The 19,899-nt window shown below is 42.8% G+C and overlaps 3 protein-coding genes across 6 annotated transcripts; 1 reads left to right on the forward strand and 2 right to left on the reverse strand.

Annotated features, from left to right (window-relative positions):
• Positions 1–2,502: 2,502 nt before the first annotated feature.
• Positions 2,503–4,602, forward strand: LOC101759945 (phosphopantothenoylcysteine decarboxylase subunit VHS3-like). The gene is made up of 3 exons (XM_004957548.4): positions 2,503–2,762; positions 3,715–3,773; positions 3,871–4,602. The coding sequence occupies exons 1-3, from the start codon at positions 2,640–2,642 to the stop codon at positions 4,202–4,204; spliced, it is 516 nt and encodes a 171-aa protein (XP_004957605.1). The 5' UTR covers positions 2,503–2,639; the 3' UTR covers positions 4,205–4,602.
• A 578-nt stretch (positions 4,603–5,180) lies between these two features.
• On the reverse strand, positions 5,181–11,953 carry LOC101760355 (probable anion transporter 5, chloroplastic). 4 transcript variants are annotated; one of them, XM_022824611.1, is made up of 16 exons: positions 11,553–11,953; positions 10,572–10,717; positions 10,092–10,191; positions 9,591–9,643; positions 9,192–9,266; positions 8,467–8,547; positions 8,333–8,391; positions 8,039–8,139; positions 7,486–7,601; positions 7,151–7,187; positions 6,913–7,008; positions 6,162–6,303; positions 6,026–6,078; positions 5,739–5,825; positions 5,544–5,655; positions 5,181–5,448 (listed from the first exon to the last, which is right to left on the reverse strand). In XM_022824611.1, exons 1-15 carry the CDS (start codon positions 11,919–11,921, stop codon positions 5,545–5,547), a joined length of 1,626 nt encoding a protein of 541 aa, XP_022680346.1. In that variant the 5' UTR covers positions 11,922–11,953; the 3' UTR covers positions 5,181–5,448; position 5,544. The 4 variants fall into 4 exon arrangements, with proteins under 4 accessions (XP_022680346.1, XP_022680345.1, XP_012699628.1 ...); XM_022824610.1 differs by having other exon boundaries at positions 5,181–5,454; positions 11,553–11,952; XM_012844174.3 differs by having other exon boundaries at positions 5,181–5,454; positions 10,561–10,717; positions 11,553–11,925.
• A 585-nt stretch (positions 11,954–12,538) lies between these two features.
• On the reverse strand, positions 12,539–18,142 carry LOC101761031 (cysteine--tRNA ligase CPS1, chloroplastic/mitochondrial). Its single transcript, XM_004957551.2, has 9 exons — positions 17,701–18,142; positions 17,006–17,069; positions 16,439–16,600; positions 15,539–15,709; positions 15,153–15,434; positions 14,950–15,075; positions 13,851–14,051; positions 13,607–13,708; positions 12,539–13,071 (listed from the first exon to the last, which is right to left on the reverse strand). Exons 1-9 carry the CDS (start codon positions 18,066–18,068, stop codon positions 12,835–12,837), a joined length of 1,713 nt encoding a protein of 570 aa, XP_004957608.1. The 5' UTR covers positions 18,069–18,142; the 3' UTR covers positions 12,539–12,834.
• Between the last annotated feature and the right edge of the window lie 1,757 nt (positions 18,143–19,899).

Raw genomic sequence — 19,899 nt, forward strand, 5'->3', positions numbered from 1 at the left:
TGTGGGAGGACAACATGAAAGTTACTGCAATTCACAGCTCTGATTTTGAGTGACGGTCAGAATCTCTGCAATTGAACGTGGTAGACGCCAATGATGAGCAAGGTTGGTGCAGCGGATCTCGAAGTGTGCCCACCATCTGCTGATAGCTAGTTAGAGAGGCAGCTGCATTACTCTTTTAGTCGTAGCTGACGAGTTCTGATCACTACCGTTGCATGCATTGGGTTAGTTGCGACTTGCGGTGATTATTGAAGTAGTAAATTTGATTGCCAAATTGCAGTGTTATCGCACCACAACGTTCGATCGGTGTACCACGTGACAGGTAGCAGGGGCGACAGCGTCGCGTGCAAGTAAACATGTAACTTTGCAGCTTGTGATTCTTCAAGCACCTGAAACACGAGAGCCGAGCAATGCAACCTTACATGCTCTCTTTGTGATCAAGAACCTAAAACAGCAACACATCTCTACCTGCAATACTTTTTTGCAAAGGTAAGTCTGGATGTTGGTGAGCAACTGGACCGGAGGAATGATCAAGGTGCCGAATATTGAGGATGTGTGTGTTTAAGAATGGTGGTGGAAATCGCTGGCAACTTTCACGACGAAGCAACAAAGGTCTATCGCTGCATTGCTCATGTTTACAGCATGGAATATCTGGAAGGAACGGAATCGGCGTGTTTTTGAAGAAAAAAACTTGAGGCCACAGCAGGTCTTCCAGTTGATCCAAGAAGAAGTCCAGTGGCAGCGATAGGCATGTGGTAAACCAAAATTGGGTTAGAGTGCTTTGTATCTTTATGTTATTGCTAAGCGAGTTAGTCAATTTATGTAATATCGGACTCTATGTAACGCAGACATTCTCTCTTCTTTTTAAATGAATCAGCAGTGCTCCTGCTTTATTAAAAAAAACTTCAAGCACGAGGGGGTCCATATATATATGGCAACCTGCACTGCATGCTTAATTCACATGGTTATCCGGATCGAAGAAAGTGTCACGCTGGCGTATGCATCCCCTTTAAGTAGGTACTACTACATCATACTATCATCATTGTTCACGATCAGCGGATCAAGGGACATGTACGGAGTAGGGAGTAGCTATGGAGTAGGGAGTAGCAGTAGCTAGGAAGCAAAGAATGTATCTCTTGCTGCACGCCCATCATGTCCACAACTCTCGAGCTTGGGATTAGGAGGTCTCGGGAACCAAACACGATAGGAAGCCAAACAAAATTGTTTTGCCGGCGCCGTCCAACTAAAGCAACCTCCCACCTATTGCCGAGCCGAGCGCCCTCCAACCTCCAACTCCTTCTAGGTCCGGATCGGAGTGCGCTCGCGGCATGTCTCCTTTTCTTAGGGATGATAAGTTGGTAGGTAGCTTGCGCGGTTGAAGGGCCATCGGGCACGGAGCAGTTGTGTAGATGTGTTCCGTGGCATGACATGGCATGCTTTTCTTTTTGAAATGTAAGGGGCAAAAGCACTGCCATATCATATAAGAAGGGGAGAAATGTTCATTTTACAATACTTATATTACATGACAAGATATAAAAATCAAAGCTCACTACACATCAAAGCATATATGTCTTGCTACTCAATTCTTAGAGCACCGCATGCCTCTTGCCTTAACCTGATTTCCTCTTTGATGAGGAAGAACACCTGCAGCGATGAGCATTGAGATCCTTCAAAAATCCTCTGGTTGCGCTCTTTTCATAGATTCCAAGCCGTATAGATAATAACAGCCGCTGTAGGTGAAACCAAGACAAGCACATGTGCGAAGGGAGCGAGGCTGGCATGACAATAGAAGATGCATCGCATGTGGATCCTTTGAATCGGATTGTTTCATAAGGTGTCCGGACTGAAAGGAACGGCAGCATTGTGTAGCAAGAAAGTGATCAGTCTTACATTAGTAATGCGAAGAATTTACGCAAATCGTTCAGAAGGTTGATATGTATACGTTACATAAACATGGGCGGAATATATACTTCGGCACATTTTTGTTAGAGCAACTTTTTCCGGACCCGTTAACGCAATTAACTAGGAGAAATACACAAGCTTATATCTGGTTATTAAGCAAGTGCCCACCTGTTTTTCCTAACCATTTAAATTTAAGTGTAACATTTCTCCCGTGTTAAAAGCTCATGTCTTTTTTTTAAAAAAAAATGGACACGTGACGGACATGATTTGAGTAGCCTGGCAAAGTGGAAAGTCCGCTGCCCGATGGGCCCGACTTGTAGCGAAGCCCAACCGCGGCAGAATCCCCCAGCGGACAGAGACAACAGCCAAGCCCAATAGAGACCCGCACAATCACGAGTCGAGTCCCCCACTCTGATCTGATGACGGGACGCGAAGCGGGATCAGGCGAGGAGATCCCGATCGGCGCCGGCAACCTTTTCGAATCCTCCTCACCCATTGGAGGATCCACCTCCGCTGGGGCCCACCAGGCAGAGACCCACTCGCCCCCGCACCAAAACCCTAAACACGCACGCGCTCGCACGGCGGCACCCCACACCCATCCCCACCCGCTGCCAAGCACAAAAACCCTAACCCCCTCTCGCCCCGGCTATTAAAGCCTCGGTTAACATACCTCTGCGGCTAGACGGCCGCATCCGCATCTCCACGCCTCCTCGCTGCTCGCGCACAGGGCAAACGAAGCGATGGCGACGGCGACGGTGGTTGGTGGACCTGGCAGGATGGAGGCTGCGGCGTCGTCGTCGTCGGCGGCCGAGCTCACCGCCGCTGTTGCCGCCCAGAGGTTGCTAGGCCTGCTCGCTCTTGCGGTGAGTAATTTTTCCCCCATTTTCTTCCAGTGCGACCTGTGTTATCGCTGTCCAATTGCTGGATTTGGTAGAGACGGCTAGTGATAGCGATAATTGTGTGAATTTGCTGCCTTTGCGGGCTTTTACCCCCATTACCATGTGACTCGGCTGCTGCGAATAGAGCTAATTCTTCATACATGGCGTACTTTGCGTTTGACTGAAGAATTTTGAAGTATTCGAGTCTGCAGATCTAGTGATATGTTCCAGTGCTGTTTAGGGAGATATTTGATTTTGCTGTGTGGGAATTTAGGCCCTCTTTTTGCCTGGGGAAGTATAGTTCTTGTGAATAGATCTAAGCAGATCTGGGTAATTGAATTAGGAAATTTTAGATTCAATGAACCAGATCAGTGAACAACTCAATGCTGTAGGAAGCTACTGTAAGCGGCATTTGTCCTGTCTTTTACCAATTGATGTCCTGTCTTTTACCAATTGACCAATTGATTTTGTCAGGATTGGCACAAATTGAAAACAAGATGTATATCTAGAACTGATCGGATTACAGGCATTAGTTATGTTTAGAGGAGTGTCTTCTCAAGCTCAACAAGTTAGGCATTGCTAAAATGAATGTATTGAAGAATTCTAGCTCTGGTTGGCGAAGTATTTATTTTGCTGCTTAGTGCCCTAGCCCGTCTAATGGGTGATCAGGTGTTATGTGCCACCTTGGTCAAAAGTCAACCCAATTAGTTGTCATACTACTCTCCGATTACAAAACCTAGTGGGTTTTTTGTTGATCAAAATCATGATGATCCCCACCTAATGTGAAAATAAGCTATGTATAGATTATATATAGGATTGCTTTATCTTTTTCTTATAGTATCTTCCCACTTGTTTTACGGCTCTTGTGTGAAAGATGCTTTGCTTATTTAATTTTTTTCCTGTTATCCTGTGCTGATGCAACTGCATTGTTTCTTAGATTCAAGCTGTAAACAGTGGATCAGAAATATTGAATGAAGACCAGAGGGCAATTTACAAGTAGGTTTCTTAACTCTTTGTCTAAGTGTTTGTTTAGTGGCTTAGTTTAGAAAAAATGTTTTGTGCCCTGACTAGTTTGTTCATGTATTTTTTGAAGGCTACTTGGCAGAATCAAATCAGACAGTGTTCCTGAGAATAAGGATGCTGGAGGGTCGGATGACGATGACGACGATGATGATGAAGATGAGGATGATGATGGGGGTGAAGATGATGATGATGCTGAGGAGTACTCTGGGGATGATGGGGGTGAAGATGATGATGATGACGATGATGATCCTGAGGCTAATGGTGAAGGAGGGAGTGATGACGACGACGACGATGATGAAGATGGTGATGACGATGGTGAGGATGACGATGATGATGACGATGATGATGATGATGAAGATGAAGACGAAGATGAGGACCAGCCACCTTCTAAGAAGAAGAAGTGATCTGGCAATTTTCACCCTGCATCCACCCCCTTGCTGTTTCATGCTGCTAGTTGTGTTGTTTAGATGGTGAAACAGGTTTGGGACCAATGTAGCTTGTGGCTTGTCAGTGTCTCAATAGTGTAGGAAAATTTGACATCTGATGTTAAATTGTTACCTTGTGTTTTCCCCGTTGTGCATGTAGTCTTAATTGTGTGTTCAAGTGGGGTCATTTACTATTATTGGAGCTGTGATTCTGTGTCATGCCATTCAATCTCATTCTGGTACTGAGGCAGTGAGGCCTGAATTGTATTCACTGACAATAGACGCTGGGAGCATCTTTAAATGTGCTTATTACATTTATAGTTGCTGGAAGCATCATGCGGCTTCATGCCTCCTATTGTTGGGACTCATTTATCCAATTGTGGTTATGATATTGGCAACGTGACCTATACTCTTGGAACTGTCTGGTATGACTGGGCATTGATGATTGGACTTTTTTTATTGACAACATTGGTGATTGGACTAGGACTAGACAAGCACTTTACCGGTGTGCGACTGAAAAGGCATATTACTATGTTGAACAAAGTGGCAAGTTACCGACTTCGGGGGTGTTTGGCCAGGAGGGGCTAAATTTTAGCCCCTGTCACATCGGATGTTTGGACACTAATTAGGAGTATTAAACATAGTCTAATTACAAAACTAATTGCACAACCCCTAGGCTAAATCGCCACTTTGTTCAATAAAGCCAAATTAGTCCATGATTTGATAATGTGGTGCTACAGTAACCATTCGCTAATGATGGATTAATTAGGCTTAATAGATTCGTCTCGCGATTTAGCCTAGGGGTTCTGCTATTAGTTTTATAATTAGCTCATATTTAATCCTCCTAATTAGCATTCGAACGTGTGATGTGACAGGGCTAAAGTTTAGCCCGTGGCATCCAAACGCCCCCGAAGGAAACAATGGAAATCCAATCCAGTCGAACTGGAGTGCAGGATAAACAACATCAAACATGTCGCAAAAATGGATTGTGTTCTGCGAACCAAAATTGTCATGCTGCTCCATATTTACACCTGAAAGTGTTTCCTGGCACAATACTACCGCTGATGGAAACATAAACTCTCCATGAACAAATTCCTCTTTCCCTTCTGAAATCGTGTCAAAATGTGAAAAATAACCCCAAAAAAGGCCTATATAGATGTCAGCCAATGGCCATACGCTTTTACAGAGTATATGTTGTCCCCTTGTTAGTGGCCTCCTCCTATCTGCAACTGGAAAAGGAACATAAACCTATTATTCATGCAGTAAAGATGAAATTTCCTTCTGAAAAAAGTCCCTTCTGAGCAAAGGGGAACCATACTTCACGACTCTGGTCCTGACTTGGAAAAATCCTGGGGCTCACTGCTGGCAAATGCTAACCATACAGCAGTACCAGTTAAATAAAAGAAGATAGAAGGTGCGAAGAGTGATATCTGCACATAAAACGATACCAATATGGTGATTCGAGATGTACATAAAATGTAAAATAGCTTATGACGATGGTTTGATGGCATACACTCCATGAATGAGTTGAATCAAGAAGATAGCCTGTCAGCGCAACACCAACAATTCCAGGCACGGCGCCTGCAGTGTTTGTGATACCCTGGAGCACAAAGGCAACAAATCAGTAACAATCGCTCATGATGGAATCTAAGGAGTACAGGGTACCAGAAATGCAACTTGCACCGACTGCAAACTGTCTTTCAGTCATCCTTTTAAGCATCTAAGCGACAGAACGTTACTGTTCTATTTCTTTTCGAGAAGATACATGCAATTTGAGAAAATAGTAATTTAATGACTTACCAGGAGAATGCTTGCATATTCATGAGAGATATCTTGATGCGTGCAATAAAGCCCTGTTTACCAACCAAAATATTGAGGTTTGGACCTTGGAACCATGTAAAAAGTGAAAATTTGATTGCCATCTTAACAACATGACCTGAAAATGCGAAGCTGGAGAGTGCTAGACCACTTGTAAGAAAAGCAACAATTTCCCAGGGAGGCAGTCCAAGATCCACAGAGGAAAGCATCATGAAAATTGCAGGTGAAACAAAGGCAATTGTTTGGCATATTTTTCGTACCTACAAGTTTAAGCAACAGATTCATTTTTTTCAGTTCTACAATTCTTTTTTGAATTAATGAAAATGATATCATGATTTATACAGCATATATTATGTTCACTCCTGAGAATTGCCAGGGCTTATACAGCCTCTATATTGGACTTCCTGTTGAGGAAACTGACAGAAGCAATTTGGGAATCCAGGGAGTACTGGAGTTTGCAGCAATCAGCAGCGGCTGATACATAGGAGTCATAGGCATATAGGAAGAGAAGAATTGACTTCGTATGAAATAGTCCTTAATATGGAATGGAGTATGCACTGTACTATTAGTCCTAGTGAGGTGTAGGGTCCAGGTCTAGTATGGAGTGTTGAGAACCCCTCTAGTTAACTGAGGGGGGCCAGACAAATTCAATGAAATGTAAAATGTCAATCTGCTTCCTTCCAGCTGATATTGCCAACCCTCTCTTGTTTTCTCAACCACCAGTCCCCCATGACTATTCTCTAAATGCCAACCAGCAACCATTGCACCTACACAGAGGTGCCTAAAAAACAGTTGAGGTTTGACATGCCGCAACAAAGGTATACACAACGACCTCAAGGGGAGGCCAATTAAAAGAATGAATGCTTTACCCTCGTGGTGTCAACTCCATTTGATATCAAGTTGTCTGCAAAAGGTGCTGCAATAGATGAAATGACCATTGAACCCAAAGGAGGAAGGATTGACACCTACAGAAAAAAAAATGTAAATTCAGAAGCACTAAATGAGTTGATATCAATGATAAATAAAGGCGGATTGAGATCCCCTAGTGAGGGCGAGGCTTTTAATATAAGGATTTACTATAACTTAAGAAAGAAAGCGTGTACATACCCATGCTGCTTCTGTCAAGTTCAGGTTCAGCTCCTCACTGTGTAACACATGAGTTGGGGGAAAAAAATCACAATAAGAAGTTGCTACATATGTTTGACACAATATCATGAACAGATAGAAAATGTATTTTAATTAGAACTAACACTTCCATACATTTCTAGATCACAGGAATAGGATAATAGGGCATGATATAGACTTATATCACAGAAAATGTAGCTAAGATGAGAGAAACTATAACAATCTTCTGTTAATTCATGATATCCGATTTCAATTTTAGTCCTTTTCTCCTTGTTCCTATAAAGTAACTTGAGAAGAAAACTTGCAAGGTGCCAAACCTAAAGAATGTTGGTAGCCAAGACAAGCAAGTATAATGCCCCCAATTTCCACAAAAGTGTGCATATATCATTGCCCACACGGCCTTGCTTTTGAAAAATGCTCTCCAAGGCACATCCTACAAAAACAAGTAATGAGCCTGCTATATTAGAGATATGTATTAAACAAAAACAATCTTTATACAGAAAAGTATGTGTCCATTCCGGCATTCCTTAAGATGGTTACATTGCATCACATGATTTCTTGACAGCGATAAACTTTATCTGCATGTAGTTGAATTAGATTTTGCTCTTCTCAGACTCTGAGAGTTGTTCACTTCATTGGAAATACAGTGTGTTGATGCCAACTGGTTAGGAAGAATATATGTCTTGGAGATGAGATGATAATGAGCAACAAACTGGACATTAGATTTCCATTGGTTGTTCTGCCTTGATTATGGAACTCATCTTTTTAAAATTTCATCGACATCAGAACTTGGCAACAGTTTTGTGACTTGATCCCTGAATAAATACTCAAAGTAGAGATTAAGATAGCACGACCTCGGTAGAAAACAACCTTCAGTGAATTCTGCAAATCTTCCAATGATGGGTCTGATGATTCCGAAGATACAGTTGATGAGACAAGTCCATCAGATACAGTAGAACTTTTTCCCAAATCTGCAAAGTAGAAGTAAATTTTGTAATGTAATGATAAACAGTAGAAGTTTTGACTCCAAACATGACCGGTTCATAAGAAACATATAGTTTTCCAAAATCCTCAGAAAATATATCACAGATAATAATTATAGTGTTTTCTAAGGGAACATTTCTATCATGGTGGCTGATATCGTAAAAATAGATCAGCACTTACTGAATAGGCCTTCGTTGTTACCCAACTGTTGCCCTTTAAGAGAATCAAACCCTACGCACCTGTGGACAAAACAGAAAATAAAGTTCAGCCACAACAAATTATCTGTTTCCTACTGCTTAGAAAAACCTGCTTACCAAATAATCCCAAGAAGGCCAAATATGTAAAAGACGGACTCCCAGCCAAGGTTCTGAATGATGGGAGGGGCAAACAGAAGTCTGCAATGTGATAAAACAGGCAAACCATTAGCTATATAGAAAAGCTACTGCTATTACTTCAAGCTGCATAGTCATATACTCATACAGACAAATGGAAGGCAATGTTGTTCTGATAAACAAGAAAAAAGTTAGCATCTCGTTATTAAGGATGTCTTGTGCAGCTATCAAGATTTGAGATAATGAAAACAACAAGTTTCCCATCATGCTTAGGATGCTAAATTTGTACCTCATCCATGTGGATTGAAGAATGAAACAAATGAAAGCAGCAAAACAGTTGCAGGCAGTTCACGGGAAAAAAGATTTAGCATTTGATCTTTCTAGATAAATCTCTCATTACAATCTTCTATGTTTACATCCAAGTGCACGACAAGTTAGATGCCCAGAACTTAAAGCGGGATACTTTTAAAATCTTTACTTACAGGAAAAACTGAAAATATCAAATGATTGGCAGGAATTTCTGATAGAAGCACAATAGCTTAAAATAATACTCCTATGAAGCCACTATTTAGAGTTGAACACATATGGGAACTCTAATTTAGTTTGAATTCAGCATTTACATGCATCGGCATATGCATGGAAGTATGTAAATTGTTGCATAAAAGATTGCGAACATATTGTGCTACCATATATCCTAATACACATACCCTAAGACACTTCCGAAGCTTAAACCACCAAAAACAACAGCAACTGCTCTTGATCGTTCTTGCAAGGGAATGTACCTGCATGTGAGTACCAATGAAAGCCTGAAGTTCCAAACTACACTTACAACATGCCAAAATATATGTCATATGAACCGTTGTCAATTATAATAGCATTTAATGTAAGATTGACAAATGTAGTCACCACCTGTGATTCACATGTAGCTATGCAAAAATTCATCCGCTAAACATCAAAAGAGGAGCATGGAGAAAGAGAAAATGCCAACATATAAGCTGCCTTTGTTGTGCTAGAATTTATAACACACAACTCCACAAGATAGAAGTTCCAAAAATAAATGTCAAGACAAGGAAGGAAACAAACTAGCATATAAAAATGGATCTTACCTAGCAATTAAATCTGTAGCAGCTGATGGAGAGACACCTTCTCCAATGCCTACCTAGCATATAACCAATTTTAAAAGAATAAAATGCAAATAAAAGAACGGTGGTAATTTTTTTTTTGTTCAAGTTAACACACCCACAGCTCAATCAAAGGAGATGCAATGACTAGACATTTGTGCTCAAACGTGAATGCTCCAGAATTTATACAAGGAATTATGGTATCAGCATATCGCAAAGCTTCTACATGGTAATTTGTTATTTCACAATCTCTTTTTGTTCTGGGATTCCTGACACTTCTGGAAATTTGCATTTGTTAAATAATATAAGCACGAAATCAGGTTCTTCATAATAACCTAATTTCTCCTAAACCCTAATTAAATGTCGAGGGACTGCTTGTGCTCAATATCCTTATAAACGTCGATTATGTTACTCGATACGAATGATACAACCCCTGAATACAATTTTGGATCAACAGCTAGGAGATACTTAAAGTGAGTAGGTTACCAGAATCCTTGACAACACAAGTCCTGGCATGAACCCTGCTACAACAGGAATTGTAGCAGTGGCCAAAGACCATGTCACAACACCGACCTCAAGCACTTTCCTACAATCAGCATAAAATAACAATACTAAATTATTACAGTACAACAATAAATAGATAGACATTATATGTACTGTAGGAGTAATATTAGATGATGAGAAAGAACATGGGATCCAACTATAGGAAATTGGGAAAGGCATCTGAGTAGAATTCAACTGCTTCAATTTATAATGGAAATATAAACTATTTTCAGCCTGGAAAGGAGTAAAACAAATAAAGATATGCTCAGCTTATGAACCATACAGTAGCAATTGGCAATTCCTACTTCATACTGCTGTTTTGAAATTTTCTTACTTAGTAAACAATAATGGATCGGTATTTTCACAATCATAGATGTTTTGCATTCATACATATTCGAGACGATCTTGTTACCCTAAACAAACCTTCCGCCAAACAATTTTGCCAGCCATCCTCCCGGTAGTTGACTCAACGCGTAACCCCAAAAGAATGAGGACTGAACTAAGCCAGCAGTTGATGAGTTCCAACCATACTGATGTGACATTGGAATAATTGCAACACTCAAGTTAACCTGCAGAACTAGAATATTGAAATTAACAAAAGTTCCATCATGTTGCATCAAGAAGAGTGCATTAAACTGTAAACAGCAATTTTATTATTTTTTAAGGAAAAAGTCCAAATTACTCCCCTCAAGTATAACCAAAGTCTGGATAACCCCCTAAAATATTTCTTGGTTCAGTTTACCCCCTAAACTATGCCATTTAGTTCAATTTACCCCTTAACACAATTTGTCTTTTTTGTTTCTCCATGCACAAGTGGAGTTTTAAGTTTGAAGTTTGCAAGATGATAGCAGACATCATAAGACATGTTAAAAAAATATATCATGAATTTTTATCATTATTTTGATAGGGTAGGATATTTAATAATAAAATTTATCCTTGAGATACAAAATTATATAAAAACTAATGATGAAAAATTCATAAATATTTTTTTAGTACAAATTATGATGCCCACTACCACCCTGCAAACTCTCAAATTAAATTCAACTTGTGTACGGAGAAACAAAAATGACAAATTGCATTATGGGGTAAGTTGAACCAAAACATAGTTTTGGGGGTTATCTGGACTTTCACTATACTTGAAGGGAGTAATTTGAACTTTTTCTCATTACTTCAAACATTTGCATGCTTGTAATATAGTATTTAAAAAGACCCTCTTGGACTACAGTGAAGGTTACATGCTCGTACCAGTGATGCAAATGAATACTACAATGAGCACTAAAAAATGTGACAAGTTAGATATGGCCTGTATCATTAAGCAAGTACAGATACAGACTATTGAAATAGTGGCCTTCAGCTGAACTATCCCGTGCAAGGTCCAGATGAGACACGAACAGGATGGGTCACCTTGTCCATGTTGCAGATGACGAAGGCGAGGGAGGTGGCGCCAATGAGCTTGTACCGCTCGGCCAACCCCTCCCACGGCGGCCACCTCAGCTCCAAGGCGCCGGCCGCTTCCCCCTCCAGCTCCTTCTCTCCCCTCGCTCCATGATCCTCCCCGACCGCCCCCGGAATCGATTGCTTCTCCACGGCGCTCGGAAACCCTTTCCCGCCCCCACCGTCCCCGGAGGACACCCTCACTGCCCGCGGCCAGCGGCGGCGTTGCTGCGGGAGGGGCGCGCGTGGCGGGAGCATGCGGAGGAGGGGCCGGTGGCGGCCGCCGCCGCCGGCAAGGAGGAGGAGATGGCGCTCGGGCTGTAGCGCCGAGGCCGCCATGCCGTGTGGAGCGAGCTGCGAGCGAGAGGCCTGGAGTTCGAGGCCATGTTTAGTTACTCCCAACTCCCAACTTTGACACTATGCAAAAAGAAGATTCCCCATCACATCAAACTTGCGGTACATGCATGGAGTACTAAATGTAGATGAAATTAAAAACTAATTGCACAGTTTTGTTGTACTTTGCGAGACGAATCTTTTGAGCCTAATTAGTCAATATTTGGACAATAATTCACAAATACAAACGAAACGCTACAGTGTGCTACAGTGCTGTAACAGTAATTTGGCACCTCCCAAATTCCCCAACTAAACACGGCCCGAATTTTTGCGAGCTCGAGCGGCCACGAGGAGAGGAGAAAGTGTGTGCGCAACTGTTGCGCTTTGAACTCTTTTCGGAGTTGCGCGGCGGAGAGGAGAGCACGAAGCCGAGAGTGTGTGGTTGGCGTGGCCCACGCGTTAGACTACCGCGAGCAGCCTAGTGACGACACGTGGTCGCTGCCTGCCTCGTTGGCGCGGTGGTGCCCCACGGGCTACCGCTCATTAACGGAAGAAAACGAAAACAGACGAAAACGTAGGCAGAACACGATCAGCAGCAGCAGCCCTATGCAAATCGCATGGCATTCCAGCCGAAACATTCTATGTTTTCTTAGATTTGAAGGTAAATGGTATAACTGGTATATCTGTTCAAATATTCAGTAAAACATGATCTATAAAACTCGCAGTAACGGCTGTCAAGAATGCTACTTGTCAATCGCAAGGCAAGAAGGTGAAAACCAAAATTGGCTATCTTTTCGTTCCATTTACTTTGTAGCCCTCACGGGAGCGCACAATCGTGCAAATGGTGCACAATATTGCAATCCAGCACGACCGGCGAGAACAGGTGTAGGTGGGTCTCCCTAAAAACTTCTTGCGCAGATCAAGTCTTCACAACCACCCCTTCCTCCTCAGAAAGAGGCACAGATGGCCTCCAGGTTGTTCCGTCAGGACCATCCATGAGGGCGATTCCAACAGCAGCCAATTCTTTCCTGATCTCGTCAGATTTTCCGTACTGCTTCGCCTTCCTTGCTGCAGTCCTCTCTTCGATCTTCTGCAGCACATGCTCCTCGGTGATGGAAGCTCTTCTCAGTGCTTTCTCACGCAGTTGTTGCAGAGCCTGAGAACAGGAACCCATTAGTAGCATGAAGGGGGTGTTTCATATCAGTGAAAGATACTGGTGAAAACTGAAGCTTAAATTCAGGGTAGTGCCAGACTTGGATCAAATTTGCTGCGCCACAATCAAAATTAAAGCTAAAAAAGCTTCTAAGATGCACTTGCATTCTCTGCTTTAAACTTGTATTGCGATATACGCTACAAATGACTAAGCACATGTAGAGTGATCACTAATATAAGTTTCTTTCCTTTATCCCTCTTTCATTCATCAAGGAGACAAGTTCAAAAGGTCCGCTAGAACTTGCAGTTCAACTTATAACTCTGCGTTGAGTATGGCCTCTGTCATATTTTAACTGTGCAAAACTTAGCTTTCCTAATACCAGGAGTTTACATAGTTGAATCTGCAAGGACCAACATGAAGTACTATGATTCAGAGGCTGTGACAGTGTACTCGTGTAGCTACAAATTTGTTCTGCAAGCTGCAGACTCACCAACAATATATATCAATCTAATTCAGCAGTGTTAACAGATGCACTCACCTCATGATAACTTGAAGGCAGCAATCCTAGAACAGAGAGCACTACTCTTATTTTCTCTTCCAAGGCAGCAAGTGATTCCAATCGTTTTTCCTGCTTCTTTCCCTGTTCAAACGCCAGAGGAAGGTCAAAACAAGTTAGATAAATCTTACCATCTGCATGAAAATGGTAATCGTTTGCATGAAAGTGCACAGTTCAGTCTGAATACTAGTAAACTGTATCTCCAGGAGTTCATCATTAAATTTACCTTACGAGTGTGCAACAAATCATTCATGACTTTCAATGGCTCAGAAATAGCAGCCAGTGCTACTGAAGTGTGAAGATCATCTGACATTGAAGTCTCAAATTCATCATGTAGTTTCTGGATGTAATTTAAGGTATTAGCAGGTAATGAGTCTCCAGAGTTATCTTGCTGTTGCTGGCAACTCTCTTCACAATCGTGTAACGTCTGTGGACACAAAAAAGTTCATGTGAGCCCTCTGATTAGAAGTTACAGCACTGAAATGGTGCTTAAAAGAAAAGGCAAGATCCGTGAAATATGTCTTTCAATGCCATAAAAAACTTAAAGAATGTCTGAGTCTCCAGGCAAATAGAAGCAACTTCTCAGTCTCCAGGCATGAATTAGCTATGTGTTGTCGAAGATCTAATTTCAGAAAGAAACTGTAGCAAGGAACAATCCAGCAAATTCAGATCAAGTACCCACTATTGCAGCTATCCCTTGTGTTCCAAATCAAAACAATCAAGTGACATTGAACAATCAACTGTGGCAGCAGTACTGATTCTAAAACATTGGCTAATATGTGAGCACTTGGAATCAGCAAGGATAAACAAGCAGTTTCAGTATAAAACAAAGAACTAGTTCAGTTTAGGCAACACAGCTTTTCTTAGGTCCAAGGCAGCTAGGCCGGCTAATATGTGAACACTTGGGAATCAGCTAGGACAAACAAGCAGTTTCAGTATAAACAAAGAATTAATTCAGTTTAAGCAATGCAGTTTTTCTTAGGTTCAAGGCAGTAAGGCCGGGTCAGGTGAACTTCAATTGGCTAGTTCTATTAGTGAAAAGCTAACATCACCCAGCAAAAAAATCTTATGTTAATTTAGTACAAGTTGGGTATCAAGTATTCATACATGTTACCTGGGAGAACTACCCGTGAACCATATTAGCAATCCATTTTGAACAAGGAGAAGTTTGCTTCCAAAAGTACAAAATAGGATTATCTTATTCACTACCTAATCCATTTTCTTGCCAGAAAAAAATATGGGATAGCATCAGCGAAGAGTTGCCTAGCAAGGGGTTCTTGCACACATCTCTGTATCAGAAATAATAATATATATGCAGAACATACCTGATACGTGTAATACAATCTATCTGATGCAACATTGAGTTGTTCTATTGTGTAGTTGATCGGGGACCTGTAGTGTGTGCCCAGTAAGAACATTCTCAAAGCAAGCGGGTGGTACATCTCTATAACCTGAGAAAAATGGCAGCCTTTGAGCAAATACAGGAACGGAGTTATTACTTACTGGGGATTTGAAATGTCACATTTACCTTGCGTATGGTTACGAAGTTACCAAGCGATTTAGACATCTTTTGGCTATTTACATTGACAAATCCATTGTGTATCCAGTAACTTATGCTACTGTCACAACACGCTGCACGGCTCTGTGCTATCTCATTCTCATGGTGCGGAAAGATGAGGTCCTCCCCACCACCATGTATGTCAAAAGAATGACCCAAGTAATGTGCACTCATGGCACTGCATTCTATGTGCCATCCTGGCCTTCCAGGGCCCCAAGGGCTGTCCCACCATGGCTCCCCATCTTTTGCAGCCTGGGATTAACATGGAATGAATTAATTTTATGATTCCCTAAACCATCTCCGCAGAGAATGGAATACAAAAAATGCTGCATACTAGGATTTTGAACATCTTTTACCTTCCATAGAGCGAAATCAGCAGGATTTCTCTTCCTTTCATCAACTGCAACCCTTTCACCAGCTCTATTATCATCTAGTTTTCGACCAGATAACTCTCCATATTCAGGAAAGTTGTCAACAGAGAAATAGACATCCCCACCCACTACGTATGCACAATTGTTATCAAGGATCTGCTCAAAGAAAAGTTCCAAAAACACAAAGAAGTCAAGCTGTTAGTGCAAAAGGTCATTATACAAAAGACAGCATTGATACTATTAGCACATTAGAGAGATGCTATAGGTATGCAACCAGATGGAAATGTACCCCTCCATTTCTAAATACATGACATTTAGGACAAGATAATTAATTTATTTTTAAAATATTAGCTTGTCCTAAACATCATATATTTAAAAACGGAGGGAGTGCTAATTAGTTACAGCAGATATCTCACATCAAGAGAGCAACATAACATATTGTCCTTCATGTTCACAACGGCATACATATGGCGTGATCATACTGAACACGACCATACAAACATAGCACACAACATCGTGCAGCTCGCATACTTTTAAGATTATCACTGAATCACATAGCGCTTCCCAAAGTTGTAATAGCAATGCCTAAAGTACATCTCAAAATTGCGTGTTATTTCTTCGTGAACCCTATGAGTTGACAGGCCAAGCAACACAATGCAATAAATAATCAATTGCCAACTTAATGACATATGGTGAACCTTTTCAATCTGAACTAGAGTATGTCAAAGCAAGAAACTTCCAACCAAACTGAGATTTAACCTCCTATTGAGCCTACTACAGATATCAGTAACGTTTTCAAGAGAACAGAATAAAGAAAATGCGTAAGCATAAATATTAAGTACTTCGCACAGAATGCTACGGAGCCACAAAACCAAGTACACATACCTGTTTAATCATATTTATAATCTGATCAATATGATCTGAAACACGGGGCTCCATGGATGGTGGCAAACATTGAAGATTGGCCATGTCTGACAGGAAATCATCAGAGAATCTTTTGCTTAAGCTAAAAGGATCTTCCCCCAGTTGATTTGCTCTTGCAATTATCTACAGAATTCCAGAAGTGCAACTCAGGTTTCCTGTGCAGATTAGCAAATTGCATTTAAATATTCATTCTAGTCTTCCATGTAAATTGCGTAATACAATTTCAGCAGAAAATAGTTTATATAGAGCCAATTACTTAAATTCAGACATAAATCTCAAATAAACATGACATCAGCCAAAATGTGTAAACATTCAAACAAGATCTTTCTTCTTTACTTCAGTTCAGGTTGATGCGAATTCTGTGCACCATAAAGCTATGACTTTGAACAGCTTGTAAACAACAAAGATGTAAAGAAAACAATAACTGCAACTTCAAGTATTGAGCTATGTAAAAATCATTAAATTGGTTAACAGAAACTGAGAACTCAGCATTGTTTATTTGCAAACAAAGCTTAGTCTGAAGATCACCTTGTCATCAATGTCGGTGAAGTTCCGAACATAGCGAACTTCATAGTCCAAATAACGCAAGTACCTATCAAGGTGGCACAATAAGTTTATGCAATATTTCCTTAGAAAGAAAAGTATCACGGAAATAAATAAGGCCATAACATAATACTCCCTCCGTTCCAAATTATAGGTCGTTTTGGCTTTTCTAGATGCATAATCTAGACATAGGGTATATCTAAGTGCATAACAAAGTCTATGAATCTAAAAAAGCCGAAACAACTTATGATTTGGGACAGAGGGAGTAGATCAGAGGTTGCAAGATGTGTTAAGCACACATAACCTTTAGGAATCCAGAACAAATATCTATGCACGCACAGTCAAATTATAAGGGAAGATCCAATTTACAAGGAACTTAACCACTGTAACCATGTCACTACAGTTTTTATCCTACCAGTTAAAACACAAAAATGTTGATGTGCAGTGACAATCAGCCTTTTTAGGGCTGGAGTAACAATCAGCTTAATCATCACAAGGCAAATGTATCTGTGTCTATTTGAATTCGCAATATCAGCCATCAATTCACTCGGTAGTTAATGCTGCTATTAGGTTGCCTCTTAAGTCTGTAACACTGCACTAGAACTAGAATCCATATTACCTCCGGCAAATGAATCAAGTGTGCGATTAGATTAACAGAGCTCACAGTCGCACGAACTAACCTGTAGAGGACGTCAAAGGCGACGTATGCGCGGGCATGGCCGATGTGGCTGTCGTCGTAGGGCGTGACTCCGCAGACGTACATGCCGACCTCCCGGTCAGGAGCTCGCGGCCGAAAATGCTCCTTCTTCCTCGACTTCGTGTTGTACAGGTGCAGCTCGCGGGTTCTCTCCGCGGCCGCGCCATTCGACGCGGAGGCGGAGGCCGAGAAGGGGGAGGTGGAGAAGGGCCTGGCGGGGTGCGAGAAGAGGCGATTGGAGCGAGGCGGAGAGATCAGGGATAGCGCCCGGCGGAGGGGGATGCGAGCACCGGACGGCGAGGAGAGGAGAGGGAGAAGGCCAGCGGCACGCCTCGCCGCGGCCGCCGCCATCTTTCTGGGTCGTGACGGCAGTGCGCGAGAGGGCCAGCCGACGAAGGGTTGCGGTCCTTGCGGATAGCCTTCCGATTTGTTCGATTTTTGTGGGGGGTTTTTTCTGAAGAGTTTCTGTCACTGTATTTTAGCGAAAATTGACAACGAAATTTCACATGAGATGAGAATGGTTTTTGGGGGAAATCACGTAAAGCTACATGTCTTCTCGGTCAATGAAAATAAGCAATACGTCATTTTACATCATTGCAATGCAGCATGGAGAAACAGAAGAATTTCGCATAAAACACGAGAATTTATAAGGTTTTTGTGCTTGCAAAAATGCTAGTTCGATAATCTAATGTGAAAATTCACGAGGCCTAACTATGTGTTTGGATGAGAGACAATGTAGAACGGCACGGTCCCGTTCCAATTTTGTGGGATAGAACGGTCCCGTCTAGTGCTTAGTTGAAATAGGATGGGATGGTCCCGTTTTGTGTTTGGTTGGAGAGGTTGAGGTGGGTGATATGGGGCCTGTTCGCTTCAGCTTATTCAACCGGCTTGTCAGCCACAAAACAGTGTTTTTCTCTCATAACAAATCAGCCGTTGCAACTTTTCAGCCGGCTTATAAGCTGAAGCGAACAGGGCGATGGATGAAATTTTTGATACCGTTAGCTACAGTATTTTTAACCCCACATGTCATTCTATATACATTTATTTTATTTTTTCCCTTTTTCCCCTCTTCTTCTCCAGCTGGCCTCTTTTGTTCCACGCCGCCGCTCTAGGGCCGCCCCCCTGCTCCACGCCGCCGCCCCTGCTACCCCGCCACCGCCCCTGCACCACCCCGGCGCCCCCTGCTCCACCCCGCCACCCTCCTGCTCCACCCAGCCACCCTACCCTGCCCTGCCACCCCCCGCTCCACGCTGCCGCCGCCCTGCCCTCGGGCCGCACAACGTTACCCCCGCAAGAAGACCCTCGGGCTCCAGCAGTTGCCCCCAACCTCCCCTCCCTGCCCTCCCCTTGGCTCCGGCGGCGGCCTTGCCGGTGGGCTCACTGCGCCAGGCCGCCTCCGCCCTCCCCTCAGGCTCCGCCGCCCCCAACCGCCCCTCCGTGACAGAGCATACTAGCGTGTGACGGGGTGAAGTGGGATGCCCCGTCCGCTCGTTTTGGTGGGATGAAGTCATCCCGGATCTGGAAAGTATATTCCTTTGTAGGAATATTTCTATCCCACCTGTCTTCCAACCAAACGTGGGATAAAGTAAAATCATCCCATCCTATCACACTTCCCTCGAAACCAAACGCACCCTAAGAAATTCGCGAGCTTGTTGATTGCGAGCGAGTTCGTCGATTTGCAAGGACATCGGATCCGAGCGAGACGAGCCCAGCAGTTTGTTGGGGCCAGCCTGCTTGCTGTTTGTGGCCTGCCTGTCGCGCGTCACGCGCTCACGCCGGGCCGTGGGCCAAGTGAGCTCGGACTCCTAGCCCACCAATCATGGAGTACGCATCATTTCGGGCGGCTCACGGATGTCGAGGCTCCTCACTTTGGAGTCGTCATCGCATCATTGCTCTATCAAACGAAGCATGCGCGCGTGGCAGTCCACGATGTAGGCGCACTGCACGGCACGACAATCAGTCACGGTCTATTGTGGGCGAGGTGTCACTGCAAGTGGGACCAGCGCAACGGCAGCTGAAGCTTAGCGCATGGAACACCGGGTCCTCGAGGTCGAGGACACTTGGCCCCAGCGGTTTCTACGCTTTGAACTGTTACCAGGACCCACCCCGCGCTGCTGTCTTTCGGCACCAAAAGTGGTCGCTGCACCGGGTGTCCATGAACCCAGTAGAAAAAGTAAAAAAA

The sequence above is a fragment of the Setaria italica genome, chromosome II, assembly GCF_000263155.2.
Source record: "Setaria italica strain Yugu1 chromosome II, Setaria_italica_v2.0, whole genome shotgun sequence".
Taxonomy (NCBI): domain Eukaryota; kingdom Viridiplantae; phylum Streptophyta; class Magnoliopsida; order Poales; family Poaceae; genus Setaria; species Setaria italica.

What these genes read in the sequence shown, in the direction of transcription:
- LOC101759945 (XM_004957548.4), top strand. Translation starts at nt 2,640, where the DNA reads ATGGCGACGGCGACGGTGGTTGGTGGACCTGGCAGGATGGAGGCTGCG. An exon ending in TAGGCCTGCTCGCTCTTGCG is followed by an intron (nt 2,763 to 3,714) that starts GTGAGTAATTTT and finishes ATTGTTTCTTAG; the next exon opens with ATTCAAGCTGTAAACAGTGG. An exon ending in GACCAGAGGGCAATTTACAA is followed by an intron (nt 3,774 to 3,870) that starts GTAGGTTTCTTA and finishes TATTTTTTGAAG; the next exon opens with GCTACTTGGCAGAATCAAAT.
- LOC101760355 (XM_022824611.1), bottom strand. Translation starts at nt 11,921, where the DNA reads ATGGCGGCCTCGGCGCTACAGCCCGAGCGCCATCTCCTCCTCCTTGCC. An exon ending in GGCCTTCTTGGGATTATTTG is followed by an intron (nt 8,392 to 8,466) that starts GTAAGCAGGTTT and finishes TTTTGTCCACAG; the next exon opens with GTGCGTAGGGTTTGATTCTC. An exon ending in ATTCAACTCATTCATGGAGT is followed by an intron (nt 5,656 to 5,738) that starts GTATGCCATCAA and finishes TTTTATGTGCAG; the next exon opens with ATATCACTCTTCGCACCTTC.
- LOC101761031 (XM_004957551.2), bottom strand. Translation starts at nt 18,068, where the DNA reads ATGGCGGCGGCCGCGGCGAGGCGTGCCGCTGGCCTTCTCCCTCTCCTC. An exon ending in CTGATTTCGCTCTATGGAAG is followed by an intron (nt 15,435 to 15,538) that starts GTAAAAGATGTT and finishes TGTTAATCCCAG; the next exon opens with GCTGCAAAAGATGGGGAGCC. An exon ending in ACTTCGTAACCATACGCAAG is followed by an intron (nt 15,076 to 15,152) that starts GTAAATGTGACA and finishes CATTTTTCTCAG; the next exon opens with GTTATAGAGATGTACCACCC.